Source organism: Sphaerodactylus townsendi, linkage group LG02 (assembly GCF_021028975.2).
Source record: "Sphaerodactylus townsendi isolate TG3544 linkage group LG02, MPM_Stown_v2.3, whole genome shotgun sequence".
NCBI classification, from domain to species: domain Eukaryota; kingdom Metazoa; phylum Chordata; class Lepidosauria; order Squamata; family Sphaerodactylidae; genus Sphaerodactylus; species Sphaerodactylus townsendi.
Genome location: NC_059426.1, coordinates 50,124,809 through 50,146,677, shown reverse-complemented (window position 1 = coordinate 50,146,677; position 21,869 = coordinate 50,124,809). Strand labels below are relative to the sequence as shown.

The following is a 21,869-nucleotide window of genomic DNA, read 5'->3' as shown; positions in this document are numbered from 1 at the left end:
TGAATTTAGGGAGTGGTATTCAGATAAAACATCTGAGATGTGTAAATTGAAATAAAATGAGTGACGATAAGATTAATCATTCTTTTCTTCCAGAAAACTTTAGTTGCTTCTGAATTTTGCATACATAAACTTTTTACTACTACAAGGTTCATTCACTGTCCCAAAAAACCTTTTTCTATTGTGTGGAAAAGGGTAGGAATGTAACGAGACAAGATGGGACTGGAGTTTTGTCCAATGAAACCTCTTCTTTGCTCTTTTACAGTCCAGTATACGTTCACCTCTAAACAAATGATTTCTATAACTTATTCAGCAAATAGCCTGGACTTACACTTACAAAAATAATGCAGCATTTTCAAAATTGTCTTTATGATCTGTGCAGAAGTTGGTGACATTTTGTACTCATTACATGCACTATAACCTATTTCTTGCCATGTTTTGTTTGGATTAGCTCTAAGATCCATTTAATTCCAGTTTCTTCAATAGCATTAGATCTTGCCTGGACTCTTTCTTCAGACATGATGTTCTACCTTGTGGATGACAGAGGGTTTTTAAATTATTATTAAAGTTAAAAACACAAAATAATTTCAAGAAAGGACAAGTTTTCAACTATAACTCTTTTGCTTCCCGAAGAACAAAACATATATTTCCCCAAAAGCTAGCTCAGCTAGCTCCACCAATGCCCATCAGTAATCCTTGAGGTGAGACCCAGATGGATAATGACAAGAATTAAATGTGTATAACTCATTCCACTGTGATTGAAAAAAGGAGGGAAGTAAGTCTTCAGTGTGTACCCAGTTGTCTACTACAACATAAAACCTGACAGGAACTAACGATTTGTAGACTTCCTGTGAATAGAATTGGTAAAACAGGATGGATTTTTTTTTTGGCTGTTGGGCTGGTCTGAAGTATTGAAATCCTGTAGGTTTGCCCTTTCTTTGCAGTCCCCACCTTGACCCCAGTTCTCAGAGCGATGGTAACAAGTGTGACAGTGGCAGGCTGTCAAATGCTTGTGAGGACTGTGGTACCAGAATGGCTTATAGAAGCAAGCACTTAATTGGTCCATGGTTTAAGATCTTCCACACATCCTACCTGTCAGCTTGATGCGATCAGCCAGAGTGCTACTGTTGAAATAGACCATTCTGAAAGAATGATTAAGCAGGGGGTGATATGTGCCGTTAAAGAATCCTACCAAACGCATTATACAAGTAGACCGGTATTTACCCATGATCAGATGCTTTGCTGTAGGAGAGGGATTTTCAAATTTGTTTAATCATTCAGTGGGTTAGAATAATAATAACAGTGATCAGGAGATTCAAGCTTTGTCTGATCAGTAGAGGCAAGACCTAGAGAGACTGGGTTGTAAAGAAAATATTTGAAAACATCTCTTGTAGCATGATTGCCTGCCTGCTTCGTTCTAATACTCCCGATAATATGCTTGGAAAGTTTTATTTGTACCTCGGGGACTATGAGGCTGTCCTCATTTAGGGATATAAATGCAGAAATTACTGTTGCACAATTGACAGCTTTAAGCACTTCCACTGGCAGCCTGTCTCTCTCCTTTGCAGGCTGGCACAGACACGTTGCCTTGCGAAAGCAATAGAGAGTTTTACCGTCTACATTGTAATTATATGCCAGGCTGCCTCATGATAGACACAAGCCTCATTGCCAACAAAGAGATGAATTTGCCTTCTGCAGCTCCAATTCCAAGTTTTATCACTTGTCTTAGCACGTGTTTAAATGACCGGCTACTCTGGTGGGTCTCTCTTGGATTCATTAAAGATAATGAAAGCTTTCCAAAAAATCTTAAGGGGAAAAACATTCCAAGTGAGAATACTATTTGTAATTGAGTGAATAGAACTTTATAGGGTTCAAACATGGGACTCCTTCAAGATGGTGCTACCTATGAGAAGTCCTTTTCTCGGCCTCTTTTAGAGGTTTGCATCTGTGTCTGTGTGTCCAGAGAGTTTGCAAGATCTGACAAAGGGTAATGTGTATCACCTGTAAATAGACTTCTCTTTCATGTTAGCATATACTTTTCTGTACACTGAATCAAAAATTGTAGAATTAACTGAGTACTGAATTACGGTTGGCTGGAACAGCAGTGTATTTCAAAGAGGTGCCAGGAAACACATAGTGAGCACCATAGCACATCATGGAATCACTACTTTAGGACTACTGCAACATTCATTTCAAAAGCGGTTGTTAATCTTAAACTGTTTTTTTCCTCTCCATATTTTGTGTCCTTGTTTAGGGGAGGATGTATCGGATGACTTTTGTTCAGAGGTTCCTTCTCCCTCTGGAACAACAGGCTGCGAAGTGCCCTGTGGAAGGGACTGCGTTGTAACTGAGTGGTCACAGTGGTCATCCTGTTCTCATTCATGCTCTGGCAAAAATGCAGAAGGGAAGCAAAGCCGCACAAGATCTATATTGGCATTGCCAGGGGAAGGTGAGTAGCAGATCTCCTAAAGCTGTTGTTTGCCACCTTCCTGGGCTGCAGCAAGGCTAAGAAAGGTTCTTATTTAGAAGAATTTTTCTGACTTATTTACTGGTTAAGATAATGGGCCAGCCATTGTCTGAGGAGGGCTTGAGTTTTATTTGCAGTAGTTCTAAAACTTTTTGAGTGTTGAGACTCGGAATTTGAAAATAAGGTTTACTACATCCAGGAAACACTTCCCCACCCCCCCAGATACGGCACAGATTGCTGTAGAAATTAAGATGGGAAGTGGGAGAAGGGTCATTTTTTGGAGCGGGAGGGACCTTGTACACTTCTGCTTTGTGCCTGACTTTTATTGATGAAAGAAATGCATATTTGCACTGAATAGTTCGGAATATGTACGTAGTATGGTCCCTTCCTGACATCTAAACCTAATAATCTTTGCATCACATTAGAGGAGTGTCCTATTAGCAGCTCAACAGTGGCCTCTTGTGCCACAACCAATTAAAAAAAAGTTGGGAAAAGTACAAGCGTGAATGTTCATGCTTAAGACTGTCAGATCAAACATGTTTAAAAATAGAATCTCTTGTATAAACACCATGATGGAAGATAAGTACCAGTAAAGAATATAATGGTGTGCATTATGTCTGGCCTTCAGCTTTTCAAAACTGTGAGCCGTTCCACATTTTCCTGGAAAAAGAATTGGGGGGAAATGCCATTCTATTGTGATACTACTATTTAATAACCTATATCCTTGAAAAAAAACCTGTGCATCTGCAAATATTTCTTAATCCACTATATTGCCAATGGAATCTGTTAACAGTGAAAAATGGTTTAATGATGCTAGTAAATACCTCAAAATGCTGAATTTTAAAAAGATAAATAATGTTCATTCCTGGTAATATTGCAAATTACTGTAGGTCTGTAAAGTACCCTAAGGTTATAATCCTATGCAAGCTTATGAAGAAGACCTATTGAACACAAGGATAATTCAGTGTGGTGTAGTGGTTAAGAGCAGGTGGATTCTAATCTGGAGAACTGGGTTTGATTCCCCAATCCTCCACCTGAGTGGCAGAGGCTTATTTGGTGAACCAGATGTGTTTCCGCACTCCTACATTCCTGCTGGGTGGCCTTGGGCTAGTCACAGTTCTTTGTAACTGTCTCAGCCCCACCTACCTCACAAGATGTCTGTTGTGGGGAGAGGAAGGGAAAGGAGCTTGTCAGCCACCTTGAGTCTCCTTACAGGAGAGAAAGGTGGGGTATAAATCCAAACTTCTCCTCCTCCTCTTCTTCTTCTAAATAACATGACTAAGATTGGGCTGTGGAAAAGCACAGTGGGAAAAAATTGTGATTGTATGTTTTCATGTTAAAATTTAATGCATCATTTAAAAAATGTTTACGCTTTAGCATAGTTATATATCAAGCACTGTATTAAATAACCCATGGCATAATTTTACCAAAATGGAAAGATGAAATAACTGTTTATAAGTAATTTTGAAAATACTCCTCAGTGGTACCATATCTGCTTACTTCCTATCATTTGGTTTAGAGTAGATGAAGGTGCTATCTTAGGCAACATAGGTGCCAACATCTATCTATATAACGGAATAGTGGCTTTTAGCTTTAGGAGGAGAAGTGCAGAGCAGGAGCTATAGTATTTAACCTGTAAAATTGGTCCAATAGAGTAGTATAGTATAAAATTTATAGATGTGTCTATCCATGTGTGGGAAATGTGCAGCATCCAGATTTACTTATTCACCTTAAGCCATCATATCAGTGGAACTCTTCAAGATGCGTGGACAGAAAAATAAACATAAATGGATATATGAGTTGTCTGATTTTCCCCTAGAGCAGGGGTCTGCAACCGGCGGCTCTCCAGATGTTCATGGATTACAAATCCCATCAGCCCCTGCCATCATAGCCAATTGGAAATAGTAATCTAAGTCTTTCTGAACACTGATTACAATTTCATACTGTACAGTTAGTATAGTATAAGCTTTTTTTCATTTTCCTATAACACTAGAACCTGGGGTCATCCACTGAAACTCAAGGTGGGAGGGTTCAGGACAGACAAAAAGAAGTACTTCATACAGCACATAGTTGCAGAGCTCACTGCCATGGGATGTGGTCATGGCTGCCCATATGGAAGGCTTTAAAAGGGAAGTGGAGTCATTACTAATATCTTCTCCTTCTGGTTAGTACCAGAGCTGGTACTCTTCTTTAAATCAGTTGCTGAGAAGCACAGGCAAAACAGTGCTATTGCAATCATCTTGCTTTGGGGTTTTCTAGAGGCAGCTGGTTGGCACTGTGTGAACAAAATGCTGGACTTCGTGGGCCTTTGATCTGATCCAGCATGGCTCATCTCATGTTCTTATAGTATGAATTACCGGTAGTTAGGTTATTATAATTTTACCAGTGCTACAGATGGAGGAATTAAATAATAAGGACTTCGTGAATTGGCTTCCTTGTGTGCATCTGAAGTGCCATCAAATTGCAGCTGACTGATGTCGACCCAGTAGGGCTGTTATCAAGGCAAGAGACTAAAAGAGGTGATTTTTCCATTGCCTTCTTCTATATAGTGATCCTAATATTTCTTGGTGGTCTCTGATCCAAGTACTAAACAGGGTCAACAGTGCTTACCTTCTGAGATCTGAAGAGATCAAGTTAGCCTGGGCTATCCGGGTTAGGGCATGGGTGTCCTTATTGTACAGCAAATAAAGATCTATTTTCATTTTAGATCATGAGTGGATTAACCCTTTAACCGAAAGTGGGTGCCTGTCCCAGACTATTACTGGTGAGCAAAGTCAAGTGGTATCAAAATCACTGCAGCGATCCTTCATCCTTGAGCCAGTCAGAGGTTAAGTGGAACAAAAGATAGTTTAGCTTAAGAATCATTGTCTTCTCACACCCCTTCTTAATTATCATTTTATTTTTCAACAAACTATTTATACAGTTGTTGGAACCAGAGATGTAAATGAAGAAAGCAAAAACATAATTAGTTTTTCCATTAGGAAAAAGAAAAGGAAACTATTATGACAGGGGAAGAATCTCTTATGACGTGATGTAGTGGTTAAGAGCAGGTGTCTCTAATCTGGAGAATAGGGTTTGATTCCCCGCTCTGCCACTTGAGCTGTGGAGGCTTATCTGGTGAACGAGATTAGCATGTGCACTCCGACACTCCAATGTGTACTCTGCCCTTCGGGGATCGGGCGGTATAGAAGCCGAAATAATAAACAAACAAACAAACAAACAAACAAACACATACCTTGGGCTAGTCACAGTTCTTCGGAGCTCTCTCAGCCCCACCCACATTACAGCGTGTTTGTTGTGGGGGGAAGGGAAAAAAGATTGTAAGCCCCTTTGGGTTTCCTTACAGGAAAGAATGGGGGGATATAAATCCAAACTCTTCTCCTCCTCCTCCTCCGCTTTTGTGATTAGTGAAATGCCAGATTTGGCCATAACCTGGGTGAATTCGGGCATATTCGGGCCAAAATCGGTCCAAATATGTCCTGCCCAAATGCACCCACTGCAGGCCGGAAAAAAAAAACCCACACCAAAAAAACCCCAACCCCCAAAAATCAGACTGACCCGAATATATTCAGATATCTGAATATCTGAATATATTCGGGCATACTGAATCTGGTATTCAGGCTTATTCAGACATACATATACTTTTATGCCCAAATAAGCCCGAATCTGAATTTTATCAAATATTTAAGGCATTGACCAAGCTTAGTATAAACATCCAGGGGAGGGGTTTTACCTGTTAAGCAACATTACCTGATTTGGCTTCCATTAACTTTAAATTCTTTAAATGTAAACTGTTGAATTATTGTTTACTGCTGCTTATTGAAGCATTCTTGATTGAGGCAAATAAGTGGGGTGGTGCATCTGCGGCCTTGCCTTGGTTACAGCACATTCATATTGTTGTATTATCTAGACAGGGAAAAGGCAAGTCTACATCTCATGGCTTTGCAATGAAAGTCAATCCACAAAATTGAACATTTAGAAATAGGCAAAATGGGACAATTTATTTTAACAATGCTATGATGTAAGGTAAGATGCTAAGCTGATATGTTAAGGTGGAATGTTTTGCAAGGCTAATTTTTGGGATGTTTTGGTGGAATGTTTGCAAGGCTAATTTTTGGCCCTTTACTGCAGCTGAAAAGGCAACAAATGAATTAAAAATCAGAAGTGCAAGTAGTGTGTTTGGAACAATGTGTCTTTCTTTCCTAAGCCATTGATGTCAATCATTGGTTTTATGTGTTATAGGTGGAAAGGCATGTCCTTCTAGTCAGGCATTACAAGAATACCGCTCCTGCAATGATCACTCTTGCAATCAGGTCTACTGGGAAACATCTGTATGGAATCCTTGTTCAGAAAATACCTTGATAACTTCTCTAAATGCTACAATTAACTGGAATGGTGAAGCGACTTGTGGAATGGGCATACAGACCAGGAAGGTATTCTGTGTGAAGAATAATTCTGGCCAGGTCCCAGCCAAAAGGTATAACTTATAATTGAAGATAACTTGTTTATGTCCTTTGTTGTACACTGAATGTGCAATGTAAGCAGGATAAACAAATGCATGATTTTTGCTCCCTGCAGAGCTAAAATAATCAGAATAAAATAGTCTGTTTACCTAGAAAGTGTGCAAGCCACCACCGTTAGTCCCTCTAATTCCTCCTCCTTGCTTGTGTTGTGCCCTGGAATTGATTGAACAAGATTGGGCTTTAGGAAGAGGAATAGGTAGTATCCACCGTGATGGGAGACCACATGTGGTGTAGTAGTTAAGAGCAGGTGGACTTTAATCTGGAGAACCAAGTTTGATTCCCCACTCCTCTACATGAGTGGCAGACCCTTATCTGGTGAACTGGATCTCTTTCCCCACTCCTAACATGAAGTCTGCTGAGTAACCTGGGGCTAGTCACAGTTTTCAGAACTGTCTCAGCCCCACCTACCTCACAAGGTGGAATGAGGAAGGGAAAAGGAGTTTGTAAGCCTTGAGGCTCCTTACAGGAGAAAAAGGCAGGTATAAATCCAAATTTTTCATCTTCCTTTGGGCACATTTTCAAGGCAGATGGATCAATTTGGGCTGATGGAATAATGAACATCAGTTATATAATGAAGCAGTGTCTTCAGCTTGGAAGCATGTGCAGCTAACATTCCTGCTTCTCAATCCAGTATTGGTTCACTTGCAGCTGAAGAAAAAATGTATATGTGAGTTTAGTTCTGTGTTCGAATGTTGGAGAAAGCAAATGCTTCCTGAAATATCCATCCAGGTGGCATTTCATTGGATGGTACTGGTCTGCCCATTTCTGGGAAAGATGGTGGGAAAATGGAGCACATCCTTGGCCAGAGTAACTGTTCCCACCTTTGTTTAAAATTCTGACAACATCAGCTCTTTCCAAATAGGCACAGGTAGCTGCTACCATATCAAGTGATGGGGTTCAGTTTTAAGTGAAGTGCTGGGTACTCTTCAGTATTCAAGCAGACAGGAGTTCATCAAGTGATAGTGATGAAAGTCTAAAGGTTATAAAGAGAACTGAGCAAAAAGGTCAAGAGCCAACAGCAGGAGGGAAAAAACATTGAAGAAGCAGTCAGAGGAAATGCCTCATGGCCTTCGATGTCTCTACACCAATGCACAGAGCATGGGAAATAAACAAGATGAACTCAAACTCTTAACACAGCAAAACAAATATGAAATAATAGGTATCACTGAAATCTGGTGGGATGACTCTCAAGACTGGAACATAAGAATCAAAGGGTATAACCTATTTCAGAGAAACAGATCAAATAGGAAAGGAGGAGTAGCAGCATTATACGTAAAAGATTATTACAGCAGTGAGCGGGTCCATTACTTAAATTCTGCAAGCCAGGTTGAAAGCATTTGGGTAAAAATTAAGGGGGAGAGAAACAACCCTGATCTCATTGTATGGGTCTATTATAGACCCCTCATGCCAGTCTGAAGAGATGGATGGTGCATTCTTGGAACAGATGACCAAACTTTCAGAAAGGAAAGAAGTAGTAGTCATGGGAGATTTCAATTATCCTGAGATTTGTTGGGAGTCAAATTCTTCCATGACAGTCAGGTCCAACAAATGTCTCACTTGCCTTGCAGACAATTTCATAGTCCAGAAGGTGGAAGAAGCAACAAGGGGAACAGCTATTTTAGATCTGCTCCTCACCAATAATGATGATCTGATTTGTGGAGTGAAAGTGGTAGAACTGGAGGGCACAATTTCAAACAGTTCCAGTGAGGAGGAAAAATGGGTGGTGTCTAAGGAAGCCAGGATGGCTGTCTAAAAAACTTTCACCTGAGCTAATATTTAAAAAAAAACATGTACAAGAAATGGAAAAGGCAGGAAATCACCAAAGAGGAATTCAAACAAATAGCCAGGATGTGTAGGGAGAAAGTCAGAAAAGCTATACCTCACAATGAGCTGAGGCTTGCTAGAAAGGTTAAAAACAATAAAAAGGCCCCTTTTTTGGTCATGTCCACAGCAAAAGGAAGAAAATGATAGGATAGAGTCACTGCATGGAGGAGATGGCAAAATACTAACAGGGGATGGAGAAAAGGCAGAACTACTCATCACCTTCTTTGCCTCAGCCTTTTCCCAAAAAGGACACAGTGCTCATCCAGGGGGAAATGAAACAGAAGATACAGTAGGAGAAATTCAGCACAGAATAAAGAGTTAGTGCAGAAACACATGGCTACTTTAAACAAATTCAAATCTCTAGGCCCTGATGAGCTACATCCCAGGGTATTAAAAGAACTGGCAGAAGTAATCTCAGAACCACTTGCTATAATCTTTGAGAACTCCTGGAGAACAGAAGAAGTCCCAGTGGAGGAGGGTTAATGTTATCCCAGTCTTCAAAAAGGGGGAAAAGGAGGACCCTAATGACTACCGTCCAGTCAGCCTGACATCAATACCAGGGAAGATTCTGGAGCAGACCATTAAACAGACGGTCTGCCAGAAGGGAATACTATGATCACAAAAAGTCAGCATGGGTTTCTGAAAAACAAGTCATGCCAGACTAATCTTATCACTTTTTTTAATAGTGACAAGCTTGGTAGACGAAGGGAATGCTGTGGTTATAACATACCTCGATTTTAGTAAAGCTTTTGATAAGGTGCCCCATAAAATTCTTTCAAGAAAGCTAGTGAAATGTGGACTAGAGTCTCCAGAGGTCTGCAACCTGCAGCTCTCCAGATGTTCATGGACTACAAATCCCACCAGCCCCTGCCAGCATGACCAATTGGTCATGCTAGCAGGGGCTGATGGGATTTGTAGTCCATGAACATCTGGAGAGTCGCAGGTTGCAGACCCAAGGACTAGACAATTCTACTATTAGATGGATTTGAAATTGGTTGACTGAGCAAACTCAAAGGGTGCTTCTCAATGGCTCATCCTCATCCTAGAGAGAAGTGACTAGTGGGCTGCCACTGGGTCTAGTGCTATTTAATATTTTTATCAACGACTTGGATGATGGAATAGAGGGCATGTTAATCAAATTTGCAGATGACACCAAAACAGGAGGGGTAGCTAATACCCCAGAGGACAGAGTCAGAGTTCAAAATGACCTGGACAGATTAGAGAGCTGGGCCAAAATAAACAAAGTGAATTTCAACAGATAAATGTAAGATTCTACACTTAGGCAGAAAAAAATGAAATTCACAGATAGAGGATGGGTGACACCTGGCTTGACAACACTGCATGCAAAAGGGATCTGGGAGTCTTAGTAGACCACAAAGTGAACATGAGTCAGCAGTGTGATGCAGAGACCAAGAAAGCCAATATGATTCTGTACTGTATTAATAGGTGTGTAGTGTCTAGATCAAGAGATGTGATTGTACCTCTCTATTCTGCATTGGTTAGACCTCACTTGGAATATTGTGTACAGTTCTGGGCACCGTAATTCAAGAAGGATATTGACAAGCTGGAACGGGTCCAGAGGAGGGCAACCAAAATGGTAAAAGGTCTGGAATCCCTGTGAGGAGAGACTTAGGTATCTGGGTATGTTTAGTTTGGTGAAGAGAAAGTTAAGAGGTGACATGATAGCCATGTTTAGATATTTCAAAGGATGTCATGTTGGTGAGGGGGCAAGCTTGTTTTCTGCTGCTCCAGAGCCTAGGACCAGGAGTAATGGGTTCAAGGTGAAGGAAAAGAGATTCCACCTAAACATCAGGAAAAACTTCCTGACAGTTAGGGCTGTTTGACAGTGGACTACTCTACCTCGGAGTGTGGTGGAGCCCCCTTTGGAGGTTTTTAAAGAGAAGCTGGATGGCCATCTGTTAGGAGTGCTTTGATTGTGTGTTCCTGCATTATGGAAGGTTGGACTTGATGGCCCTTGGGGTCTCTTCCTACTCTGTGATTCTTTAAAGCACCTCTGCATCTCAGGGGGTACAGGGAAAAGCATGTGTGAAATACAAGTGGAAATGTTATCACAGTTAGTTATCTATATGCTTGGAGTATGAATTTTGTAAGGTGACTGTTGAGAAAATTCAGTTAGTTTAGACTTCTTTGGTGAGACCACTGACTAGAATAGGTAACTGGGAATCCAGTTTGCCTATACAGTGGTACCTCAATTTTCGTTGATAATTTGTCCGAAAGGAATTGACGAAAACCGAAATCGACGAAAACCGAGTCACCATTTCCCATAGGAATCAATGTCAATCCAATTAATCCATTCGAGGCACTCCAATTCCAATTCCAAAGCCTTTATTGGCATAATAAATTACAGAATTAGTAAAAAGGGCATTTATCTATTGACTAAAACATTAAAACATTAAAATACATTAAAATCTATATTAAACATTCGCAACCAAAAAGTGCCTCGAACGAATTCATTGGCTTCCTCAAACGCCAACCGGGAGGCAGAGGGAGCTTTTTATTTGGGCAGTGACATCAGGGGGTGTCACTGCCCAAATAAGGAGCTCCCTCTGCCTCCTGGCTGGGCTTCCTCAAACCCCAGCCAATTTTGGTTTTCGTGGACTTTTTGTCAGTTTCGGTTTTTGTGGATTTTTTCTGAGCAAATTTTTTCTGGGTTTGAGGACGAAAACTGAGGCAATCGATGAAAACCAAGACAAATTTTGCCCAGAAAAAGTCGACGAAAACCGAAACCGATGAAAACCGACGTCAACGATAATTGAGGTACCACTGTACTCAAAAAATTCTGTTGGCCTCTAGTTCATTTCTTGGTCCAATGGAAAGTGCTGATTTTTAATCTGATCTGAGGCAGTTTAGGATTTTAAAGGTATCTTAAAGCATTCCTGACCGTTAGATTTGTATGCCTTATCCTTCTGATGTCAAATGACTGGCTACCAGAGATAGGGCTTTTTCAGTTTTGGTTACATCAGTGATTGAGGAACTCTTAGAAATGAGGCCCACTCCTAGACCTGTACTAATTTTGACGATCCTCTTGCAAAGTAACTTCATGTTACTTTCCCCTTCTCTAATGTAAAATCAAGAAGTCTGAACACTGGACACCCTTATAATTTATTTGTGGGTTCAGTATTGATAAACATATAGCATTATTGGGCAGTGGATTGTATTTCATGGCATTGCAGAGGTAGACCCAAATTTGCCATCAAACTTCCCAGAGCCTCAGCTCCTCCTCCTTCCTGGCCTCACACCCCATCTGCAACAGCTTTACACCTCACATTAGGATCCTGAGCCACAGCCCGAGAATCCTTTTCTTTTGGTCTTGTGTAGCTACTGCTCAATAGAGTTTTGGTTTATTTGGTTTATTTCTGATACTACTGTAAGCTAATTTTTATTATTTTATGACATTTATATTGATTGTCTTGTATGCTGCTTCAGGGAACTACTATGTTGGCAGATGGAATACACGTGAATTACTAATGCATGAAGCAGCCTTCAGAAATTGCCAAGGAACCCCTTAATTGCTGCTCAAAGCTCTCTCTCTCTCTCTCTCTCTCTCTCTCTCCCCTCTCTCTCTAGAGAAAGAGAGAGACTGGGTTTGTGTGATAACTGTCAATATCCCAGAGAACCAGTTGGATGCTGAATGGAACTTTTCAGTCTCTACCGAGAGGCTGCCAAACACCCTATTTCAGCAAATGGCACTGACACCATCTTTTTGGAAGATATTGTACTTGTTATTTCAGAACTGTAATTTTTCAGTTTTTTATTAAAGTAGAAAGGCACCATACAAATTGTGTACTCATGTAAAGTTTTGGTATAAGGAGAGATGGCGCTAGGTATGATCCTGCCATTATCTACACTTGCCATTTTGTATGGAAAGGACAACGTGCATTTTTTTAACTTGGATTCATGCAGTTGGAAATCCAGATTTATAGGAAATATATGTCTGCATGTACCAAAGTTGGACAATATTCATGTGGCAACCATGAACATACTCTCTTTGCAAGATCTGAGTGTCAAAAACTGTAACAACTGCAATTAGTTTTAATAAAAAAATAATAATTTTAAAATTTCATAAAACATTCTGGCAGTTTTATGAATGCTTTCAGACTGCAGCCAGCATTCAAACAGAAATACCCTAGAATATATATTTTAAGCAGTGTAGAGATTCATTTAGCATTTCTTGACTTCTGAAAAGAAAAGGTACATTCAACATATGTACCATGCTGTTGATTGTATAGAGGTTACTCTATGAATAATAAACACATTTAACACAGTTCATGAACTTACTTTCTGTTTTAGTTCAGAAAAGTGAGAAGCACAGATGTTTCCCGAAATACATTTTTTGAAAAAAGCAAGACATTTGCTAATTACTTTTCGCACTGTTAATGAGTCTTGAGAATTACAACCTACTTTTAATTCTTATTGTATCCCTCAGAATAGTTCTGCTAAAAATTAGCAGACTGTGTTGACTTCACTAAATTAATTAAAATTCTTTAGGTTAATTAGATTAATTGAGTGAGAAAAGGGGCTGTCTAGTGTCCATTGACAAGCAAAAGGCTTATCAGTATTACATTATTTCATTTACTGTGTCATAATACAGTACTTAAAGTTGTTTTAATCTTTTTCCCTGGTGAAGAAGACTCAGGAGAGGGACACTGAACTGAAGCAGAATATAAAATAGTTCCGATAGAATATCAGAATGGGTTGATAACTCAGAGAAAATCTTCAAAAGTGAAATATATTAGGAAAGTATCTCAGAAAGACTGCACTCATTGAGATTTCTGAAAATTTGTTCTTTGTAGGCTTGGCGGAGGTATTTTTGTCAGATTATACCGTATTTATCTTCTGAAGTACCTGTTTGGGTTTGTTTTGGAGATAATAGTCTTATTAAGAGCCAGTGTGAATCAGAGAGGCATTGTAGGATGGAGCTAGGAGTAATTTTCAGTGGCATCCCATGAGAATCATCAGTAAACTAGACTGGAGTGAAGATTAATTGCACCATAATTAATCAAATAACTTAACCTGACATAAAGCACGCTGTAAGTGGATAGTTAGCAAGACCTTTGGAATTTTGGAACAGTTGGACTCTGAAATTAAGGATTAGGGTAAACGGTAGACTCCTCTCATCTGCAGATCCCTTAAGTACTCACATCCCAAAGACTTAGCATATGTCCCAGAGACAATGAAGGTCAACAGTCTTAAAATCTATTGAGAGGAGGATGAACAAGTACAGTTCACTGGGAAAGCTGGTTTACAATTCAGAGTTGTAGGCCACTTAAAAGGCAAAATGAATAACTTCAAACAAAATTGACAAGATGGTGGATCGAACCAGCTGTTCCACTCAGTCTCATTCAACTGCCTCCTGTTTCAATGCCCATTGCACGTGGCTTTTGTTATACAATTTCTGTTTTCCCCAGCATAAGTGAGTGGTCAAAAGGGACCACTCCACTCATTTTCAACAGTGAAAAACCTGGCTAGATTTATCCTAGCAATTATAGAAATCTTGTACTTTGACAAAAAAAAAGGAAGCATTATGATAGTGTAACACCCGTTAACTGAAGACATTTGGCCGTGCTTGGGTAGAAGTACTTTGCTGGTGGCTAGTGCTGGAAGTCAGAGTATTTAATTATTTAATACACCTCTTTTTCCTGTCCTTCCTCCAAGGAGCCTAGAGTGGCAGAGTGGCAGAGAGGAGCTCCTAGAGGAGCCTGTCTTCTCACCCCCACTTTATGCTATCAGCCATCATGTGGGGTGATGTGAACTGGGAGAGAGGCCCTGTGGGTATCATGGCACAATGGAAATTTGAATCTGGGTCTTCCACATTTTGAAATTGAGATCTTCTGAATTCCAGTATTTTAGCCACTTGTGGTGGTTCCCCTCCTCCTCGGTGATCCTCGGGCGGTTGGACTTTCCCTGACCTGGGGGTTGTCCACCCGAGTCATTGACTTTTCCAGTTGGCCCAAGGGGCCAAGAAACAACCTTGCCCACAGGGCACCTGCCGTAGGCAGCACCCACCTTATGAAGTCCCTGTCATTAGCTGGCCGCCTAGTCTCCCTTCTCCCTGGAGGGCTGGGCTAGAGCTCTCCTGTGTGGCTGCCTGTTAGTAGGGGTGTGGCTCCCGCACTGTTACTTCACAGGAGTGGGCCTGGAAGAAGACAGGGGCTCCCACCCTGTTACTTCACAGGCTTGGGAGCAGGCTGAGGCGTTGACTCCCACCCTGTTTCCTCACTGGGATGGGACCAGTCGGGAAGGAAACCCTCTTTCTGCTGTGGTATCCTGGCTCCTGGGTCCTCACCCTCCCAGTCCACTTCCCACCACTGTGCTTCCTTGTCCCGCTGCTTTCCACCCCCTTCTCCAGTTTCTGCTGCTGCGGCAGCTCCCGTTCAGCCGTGTCCCACCCCCTTATATCCTCTTCCTTTTTACCCTTCCTCGCCCCAGCTGTCGCTCGCGGCCTTCCCCCACAGCTGATTTAGCTGTGGGAGGCCATGCCCGCCAGTGCCCAGAGCCCCTCCCAGCCTTTGCGTTCGTGGCAGCAGGGCCTGCGCCCACCTGCGCCGCTTCCTCAGGAGGCCTTGCTGTGTGCCTGCTCACCCGTGGGCTGCTGCGCCTCCCCACAGTCCCCACACTGCCCGAGGGGACGGGCCCCACCTCCATCGCCTGCGGTGGTATGCGGACACAGATGGCCCATTCGAGAGCCCCGCCCCCCTGCCGTGGCTGCCGAAGTGTGGGTGGGCCAGGCGAGTCCGGGCTCTGAGTCAGTTGCCACCACCGAGCCTGTACACCACTATACTAGGCTGTTTCTGCCACAGATAAGTGGGGCTGAACTGTAAGAGTATTAGAATGTTCTCTGTGGGAAACTGCCTCATTTTTTAAAGAAAACATTTAACCTAAAACTAATGAAAATTCAAGTATTCTTTGGGTCAAGAATATTTATGTAAGAACAACCATGGCCAGTCTTGTTATAACATAAATATGTCATGAAAAGTGTTGTCAGGTTGCAGCCTACTTTAGGAGTCCCTATGGGGTTTTCAAGGCAAGAAATGTTCAAAGGTGGTTTCCCATTATCTGCCTCTGCATAGTAACCCTGAATGTCCTTGGTAGTCTCCCAGCCAAGTAAGTAGAAGAAACATATATATGTACTTATAGCTAACAAGAAGGAAAGCTAATTTGTTTTGCTGTTTTGTTGTCAGAAAAAAAGAGTTAGTAATAGAAGGGAGCTGCTTGCCATTTGTCCTCCAGTGAATGGAATTGCATTTTTCATAATCTACAGTACCTCACAGTATATGTGAGTCACTAATTTATAGCCATCATTCTCTAGCTGTAATAAATTAGAATTAAGAGAGAAAAAAACAATGAAGGCTGTCTTTAAAATGTTATATGAGTGGTATACAATGCTTACAGGTATCAGATTACTACTCTGCAGATACTGCGTGCCCTACAACAATTGTAATGTGAACCAACAGTGTTTAGTAGTGAGAATTACAGTCTAGGCAGGGGTTTCCAACCTTTTTTAGCTTGAGGGCACATTTCAAATTCTGAAATGTCAGGGCAGCTGCAGCTACAAAATAACTGCCACAAAATGGCTACTGCAGGGGGTGGAGCCTGCCACAAAATGATTGCCATAGGTTAACTTCAGTAACACAGTACAGATCCTTGTGCTGTGGCGGCAGCTCCTGCCAAAGCAACAAATTTAAAAAATCTGCACAGCCAATCAAATAGTCAATCAAAAGCCTTTCCGCCCAAAAGTCTTACTTGGTCATGCCCAGTTCCTACAAACACTTGACCAGAAGAGTCACCAGAAGAGGTGTTGGTTGGCCCTTCATTGGAGATACAGGAGAATTCCCACTTTGCCATGGAAACTTGCAGGGCAACCTTGGGTAAGTTACTCTTTTTCAGCCTAACCTACTTCACAAGGATGTTGTAAGGGAAAAATGGAGGCGAGAAGAACAGGGTAAACTGCTTTTGGTCCCCTTTGGGAAGAAAAGCAAGATGTAAATGTCTAAATACATACGCACACATACGTACATAATGTGGCATGTTTATCACAAGGGAAATAAAGAGGTAAAGATTTCAAAATTGCATGTTGGTCAGACTCCACCCATAACGTAAACCTTGCTAACTAACATCCCAAATTCTCTGTTCCACATATTTGAGCACCTCTGTATTTTCCCAGAAAGAGTAAAAATCTAGCCAGGCAATGATTTTCACCCCAGAATTCCATCTCTGCTTCCCAGCTATGACAATGAGTGCTTCTGCTGAAGTGACCTCTTTAGTGTGTCCGGTCGGTTCTCATTTGATTCTCCTTTATTCAGGATCTTTTGGCTCTTCTTTGTGATTCAGTAAACCCTATCCTCTCTGCTTGTCATTGGGGCCTCTCCAACTTAATAGGACTTGGTTATCACTACCAATCTCTCTGCTTGGATTGCATGAGCATCCCGTTGCCCTACCCTTTCTACCCTGACTTATTGGAATATGGATTTCATATGATTTTCCTGCAATATGTACTGGCAAATGCCAATAGCCATATATTTTTGTGTGTGTAGCAGAATGTTCAGATATTAATATAGACCAAAATGTACAAAAAGGTCTGGTAGCAAAATGAGATCATTAAAAAGGGTTAATGCCGTCAGCTGAGACTGGAAGCCCCATGGACATGCATCTTGATTATCACTCCCCGTCAAAGAAGTTCGCTAACACAAAAGAACCTAGAGAACGCCCTGATACCAGATCATCATTTCCTCTGCCTTTTAGTACCATTTCCTTAACAATCATTCCCTTTCTGATCCACTCAAAGCCTCAGCCAAATTTGAATACCTGGGCAGAGACTCCAAAGAGTAACTCTGTAGAAGTCATTCAAGACTAACCCTGATACAATCAAGAAACAATTGGCTCTACTGTCCTGACATTTAGAAGACAATAGATGAACTATTGATAAGCTCAGCCCAGCAATCCCAGCATGGGAAACCCAGAAAATCCAGGAAAACGAAACTTACTTTCTCCTGCCCAAACTGCACAAAGGGGTATAAAAATACAGCGCATCCCAAGTTCTTGCTGGCTCTGCTCTAGAGCTAGCTGACTAGCTAGCCAGCTCCTAGTGAGCTTGCTGGCTCGTTCCAGCTCATTTTACTGGCCTGAATCTCTCTTGGTCTAGTGGTTTGAGACACGATATCATCCTTCGCTTGGATTTACATGCTGGCCATTTGAATCCTTGCCTTCTTCAAGAACTTCTCTGCAGAAGTTAGGTAACGTATAGTCCCCGCTGCTTCCCTCCCCAATCTATCATCCAAACCTATTTTTCCTCCCTGCTTATATCACGTAGGAACTGTGTGTGCTTCCTTATGCCTCACTGTATGAATGTCTGCACCAAAAACTTATAAAACTATTTAAATTCAATTTAGTCTCTTTGTATTCTCTGTGGAATGTTTCAAAAGCCAATTCTGGTATAGCTGTCTAAAAGATCCCACCTAGCCTGCCTCTCACACTGCCAAGTTTCATTCCAAGACCTTCCTATTACAGTCTGATAATGCCAAGTCCATTCTTCCTGCTGGTGGTTGGCTCATGAAGACTCCAGAGGCTTGGTGAACTGGATTCAAGATGATGAAGGTCCCCAAAAGAACTCTCACCAATTACATACACAAAAACCTTGAAACAATAAATTCTAACATTTACAATGTAGCAAAAATAAACAACTCCCTTCCCACTAGTTCCCAACAACATTGCAGTTACCCTAAACAATGTGTTAAGGGCTTATAAAAATCCATCAAGGTCCCAGCCTGGTAGCCTTGCTTCCTCCAACCTCATGAGTTCTGCTTCTTTTCAGACTTCACCCCTTTGTGGGTCATCCCATTCTTACATAGGGGTTACAATAGCAGTGAGATTGAAGACAAGGGGAACCCTGATAAGAACATTCCACTGCAGTACTTTGTACATATGCAAACAAATGCCAGTATTTAATGGGGATCTTACAGCAGAAACTGCAGATGTTAGTGATGTAGAAAGCACTGATTCTTTAACATGTTTGTTGCTGACTGTGCATGCTGAACATGGATTTAGCAGGATTAAGCTCTTCCATCCTTTTCTAAGCTCACAATTCTTGATCCTCCTTAACCCATGCAGAGCCTATGCTGCTTGAAGCCTGCGGTATGCAGGTAGGGTTTGCTAGAAATTAATTACAGTAATGAGCAGAATAATGGTTTGTGACTGGACTTGCTTATTATATCACATTTGACTAGTTATGAAATTTTAAACATGCAGGCCTTCTTTAAAAGCTGCCACTGCAATGTTTAACCGCAGGGTAACTTCAAAAAATAAGATTTGTGTATCTGCATAAATATTCAATTTATGCCACTGTGCTGAATTTATGAAATGAGGGTTTTCTTTCCTATTACTTTGAAGGAGGTGAGAGCTAAATTCATTTTCTATTTTATGGACTTCCAAATGGATAGAAAAATGAATAGAACCTAGAAATAAATTCCAGTAGCTTTACATTCCAAAGAGATAATGGAAACAAAAAAACTCATTATACACTGAGAATTCCCCCAAGAACAATATATACACTTATTAAATAGGTCATTTCTCTCTTTCACTTGGATTAATTTTAAAAACTTTTTTTATTGTTTGATGATATTATATATTACACAAGAATACCTACTGAAGAAGCCTGTGTGCTATATGACTGATGCAGAGGTCCTGCTATACTTTAAAGGCTCAGTGATTAAGCTGCGGAATGGTGGGATGTTTTCTTTCAATGGTGGGTGTTTCTTCTGCAATCTATCTGCATGGAACTTATGATTTTGAAAAGCCAAGTCTTTCTTAGTGTTTCAATGCAGAACAGCAGATGTCATTCATCATAGACAACTTCCCCCTTCCCTTCCCTCACATAATTCAAATTAGGAATGGATGACATACGAATTTTATTTACATAGCTATATTGAAAGACTGTGACAAAAAGGTTTAAACCTAGCAGTTAGAGATTATTAAAACTGCAGAGATCTGGTAAAAGATGAGCTCACAACAGGTGGGTGGGCGGTGGGGGCGGTACAGCAAAAAAGCCAGGAATAAAAGTATTCTTGCGCCAGAATATGTAAGAATTTCCTCAGTCCACATCTTGCATCATATGTAATGCAACTGCACATGAGTTATGGGTTCTTCTCAATTCCTGAGCATACAGTACCTGGTGAGAATCAGGACCACAGCACAAATGAAGAAGGGGCTTCAGCCTCCCCTTTATGCCATTTTAGCTTCCTGAAACAGTTGTAGGGGGCACTTTTTAGGAAACTTCACATATTCTCTGGCATATACATGGATTTCCCTAATATGCCCAATAGCCCTGGGAATATTTCAGGCTGGAAAAACAATACGGTGGTGGGAATGCCAGGCCACTTCCTGGCTCTCTTGGGAGCTTTGGAGGTGGGGCAAGGATGGACAAGAAGTTGTGCTACATGCAGATGCCACATCTGCACAAAAACCCAGATGTGACATCAGCACATCAACCAATGTTCTACAGTTCTCAGAGGATCTAGGGCATTGGTTGACTTCTGATATAATATCTGGGTTTTTGCTTGAACATAACATTGGTACATAGTGTGTCATCATTTCCACATCCCACTGTTTCTCCTACTGGCCCCCATACTGGCCCCCATCATTGGAAGTATGCCTGTCCAAAGTGGCAGTTAACATTTCTGTACTGGAAAAAATTGAAGACCCTTCTCTGGACAATGGAAGGAAAATAGGAGAGGGAACAGCACTGCAAGGGTCATGTCAACTCTTCTGACCAAAATCCTGAAGTGATGTCACAGCCACCCTGCAATGCTCTAGGAATTCCTCTGTAGTATTTATCATAGAAATTTGGGGACTTCCTAGACCAGTGGCTCTCAACCTGTGGGTCGCGACCCCTTTGAGGGTCTAACAACCCTTTCACAGGGGTCGCCTAAGACTCTCTGCATCAGTGTTCTCCATCGGTAAAACTGATAAATGTTAGGGTTGGGGGTCACCACAACATGAGGAACTGTATTAAAGGGTCGCGGCATTAGGAAGGTTGAGAACCACTCTCCTAGACTGTCCAGGGTAGGTGTGGCTTCACTTCTGAGAGCCAGCGTGGTATAGAGGTGTGACGCACTGCTGATTAAGGGTTCATTTTAAAGTGCAGTTCTGTTAGAGAAAAGGAACTTAAAGAGTTAACTTGGAGCTCCACCTAATTGGCTGGCTGGTACTGCAGCTGTTTGAAAAGCCAGAGGGTGGGTGTATGGGGAAGAAAAAGGGAAAGAAGAGAGGAAAGGAGAAAGAGAGAGCTTTGGTTCTTGAGAGGCTGGATAGTTGGGTTTTGATAAAGGAACGGGAAAGGCCAGGCTGAATGGGAAACCTGTGCCAAGGTCCCAGGGAAACATCATCACAAGGGCAATACTCAAATCATATGGAGGGCTTATTTGTAAGTCTCTATGGAGAAAACACCTAGATATGGGACAGTGAAGTCTCTGAGGGTGTGTATTATTTAATTAACAAAGTCAGGAGTGGGTTTCCAGGTGGAAGGTGAAAGGAATTGGATATCTAAGTATCTGTCAGGTTCTGTGAAGGACAGTTTTTCCCTCTGAAGGAAGTTTATTATAAGGAAGTTTTGTTAAAACTGAGTCAGAGAACTGTCTGGAAATTATAATAAAATATCTGAAACAACTAAAGTGTTTAATAAAATATTCCTGCCATTTAAAAAGAAAAGTTTAGCTATTTCTGTAACTTATTTTCTTGTAATTTTATAAATAAATGTTTCATCTTTGTTTGCCTGTTAATAAGCCTTAAGAGGCATTTAAGGGTACCCCAATCGGGCCTGGTAAGATCAGTCAGTTTTGGAGGGAAAAGTAAAAATCCCCTCACAGAGCTATCAGTATACCCAAGGGGCAGCAGTAAGAGTAAGGCTGACAGGAACTCCTGAGGAGCCTGTGTGCCTGCTCGGTCTGCGCTCCTACCGATATAAGAGGTTAAGAGCAGCACACCCTAATTTGGAAAACTGGGTTTGATTCCCTACTCCACACAAAACCTGTTGGGTGATCTTG

General features: G+C 41.4%; 1 protein-coding gene across 1 annotated transcript in view; it reads left to right on the top strand.

Moving 5' to 3' along the window:
* THSD7B (thrombospondin type 1 domain containing 7B) overlaps positions 1–21,869 on the top strand; it is a 552,862-nt gene that overhangs the window by 322,388 nt on the left and 208,605 nt on the right. The window contains exons 8-9 of the mRNA XM_048484496.1: positions 2,252–2,446; positions 6,707–6,941. Of these exons, the coding sequence (XP_048340453.1) occupies positions 2,252–2,446; positions 6,707–6,941 (430 nt within the window). The remainder of the gene's footprint in view (positions 1–2,251; positions 2,447–6,706; positions 6,942–21,869) is intronic.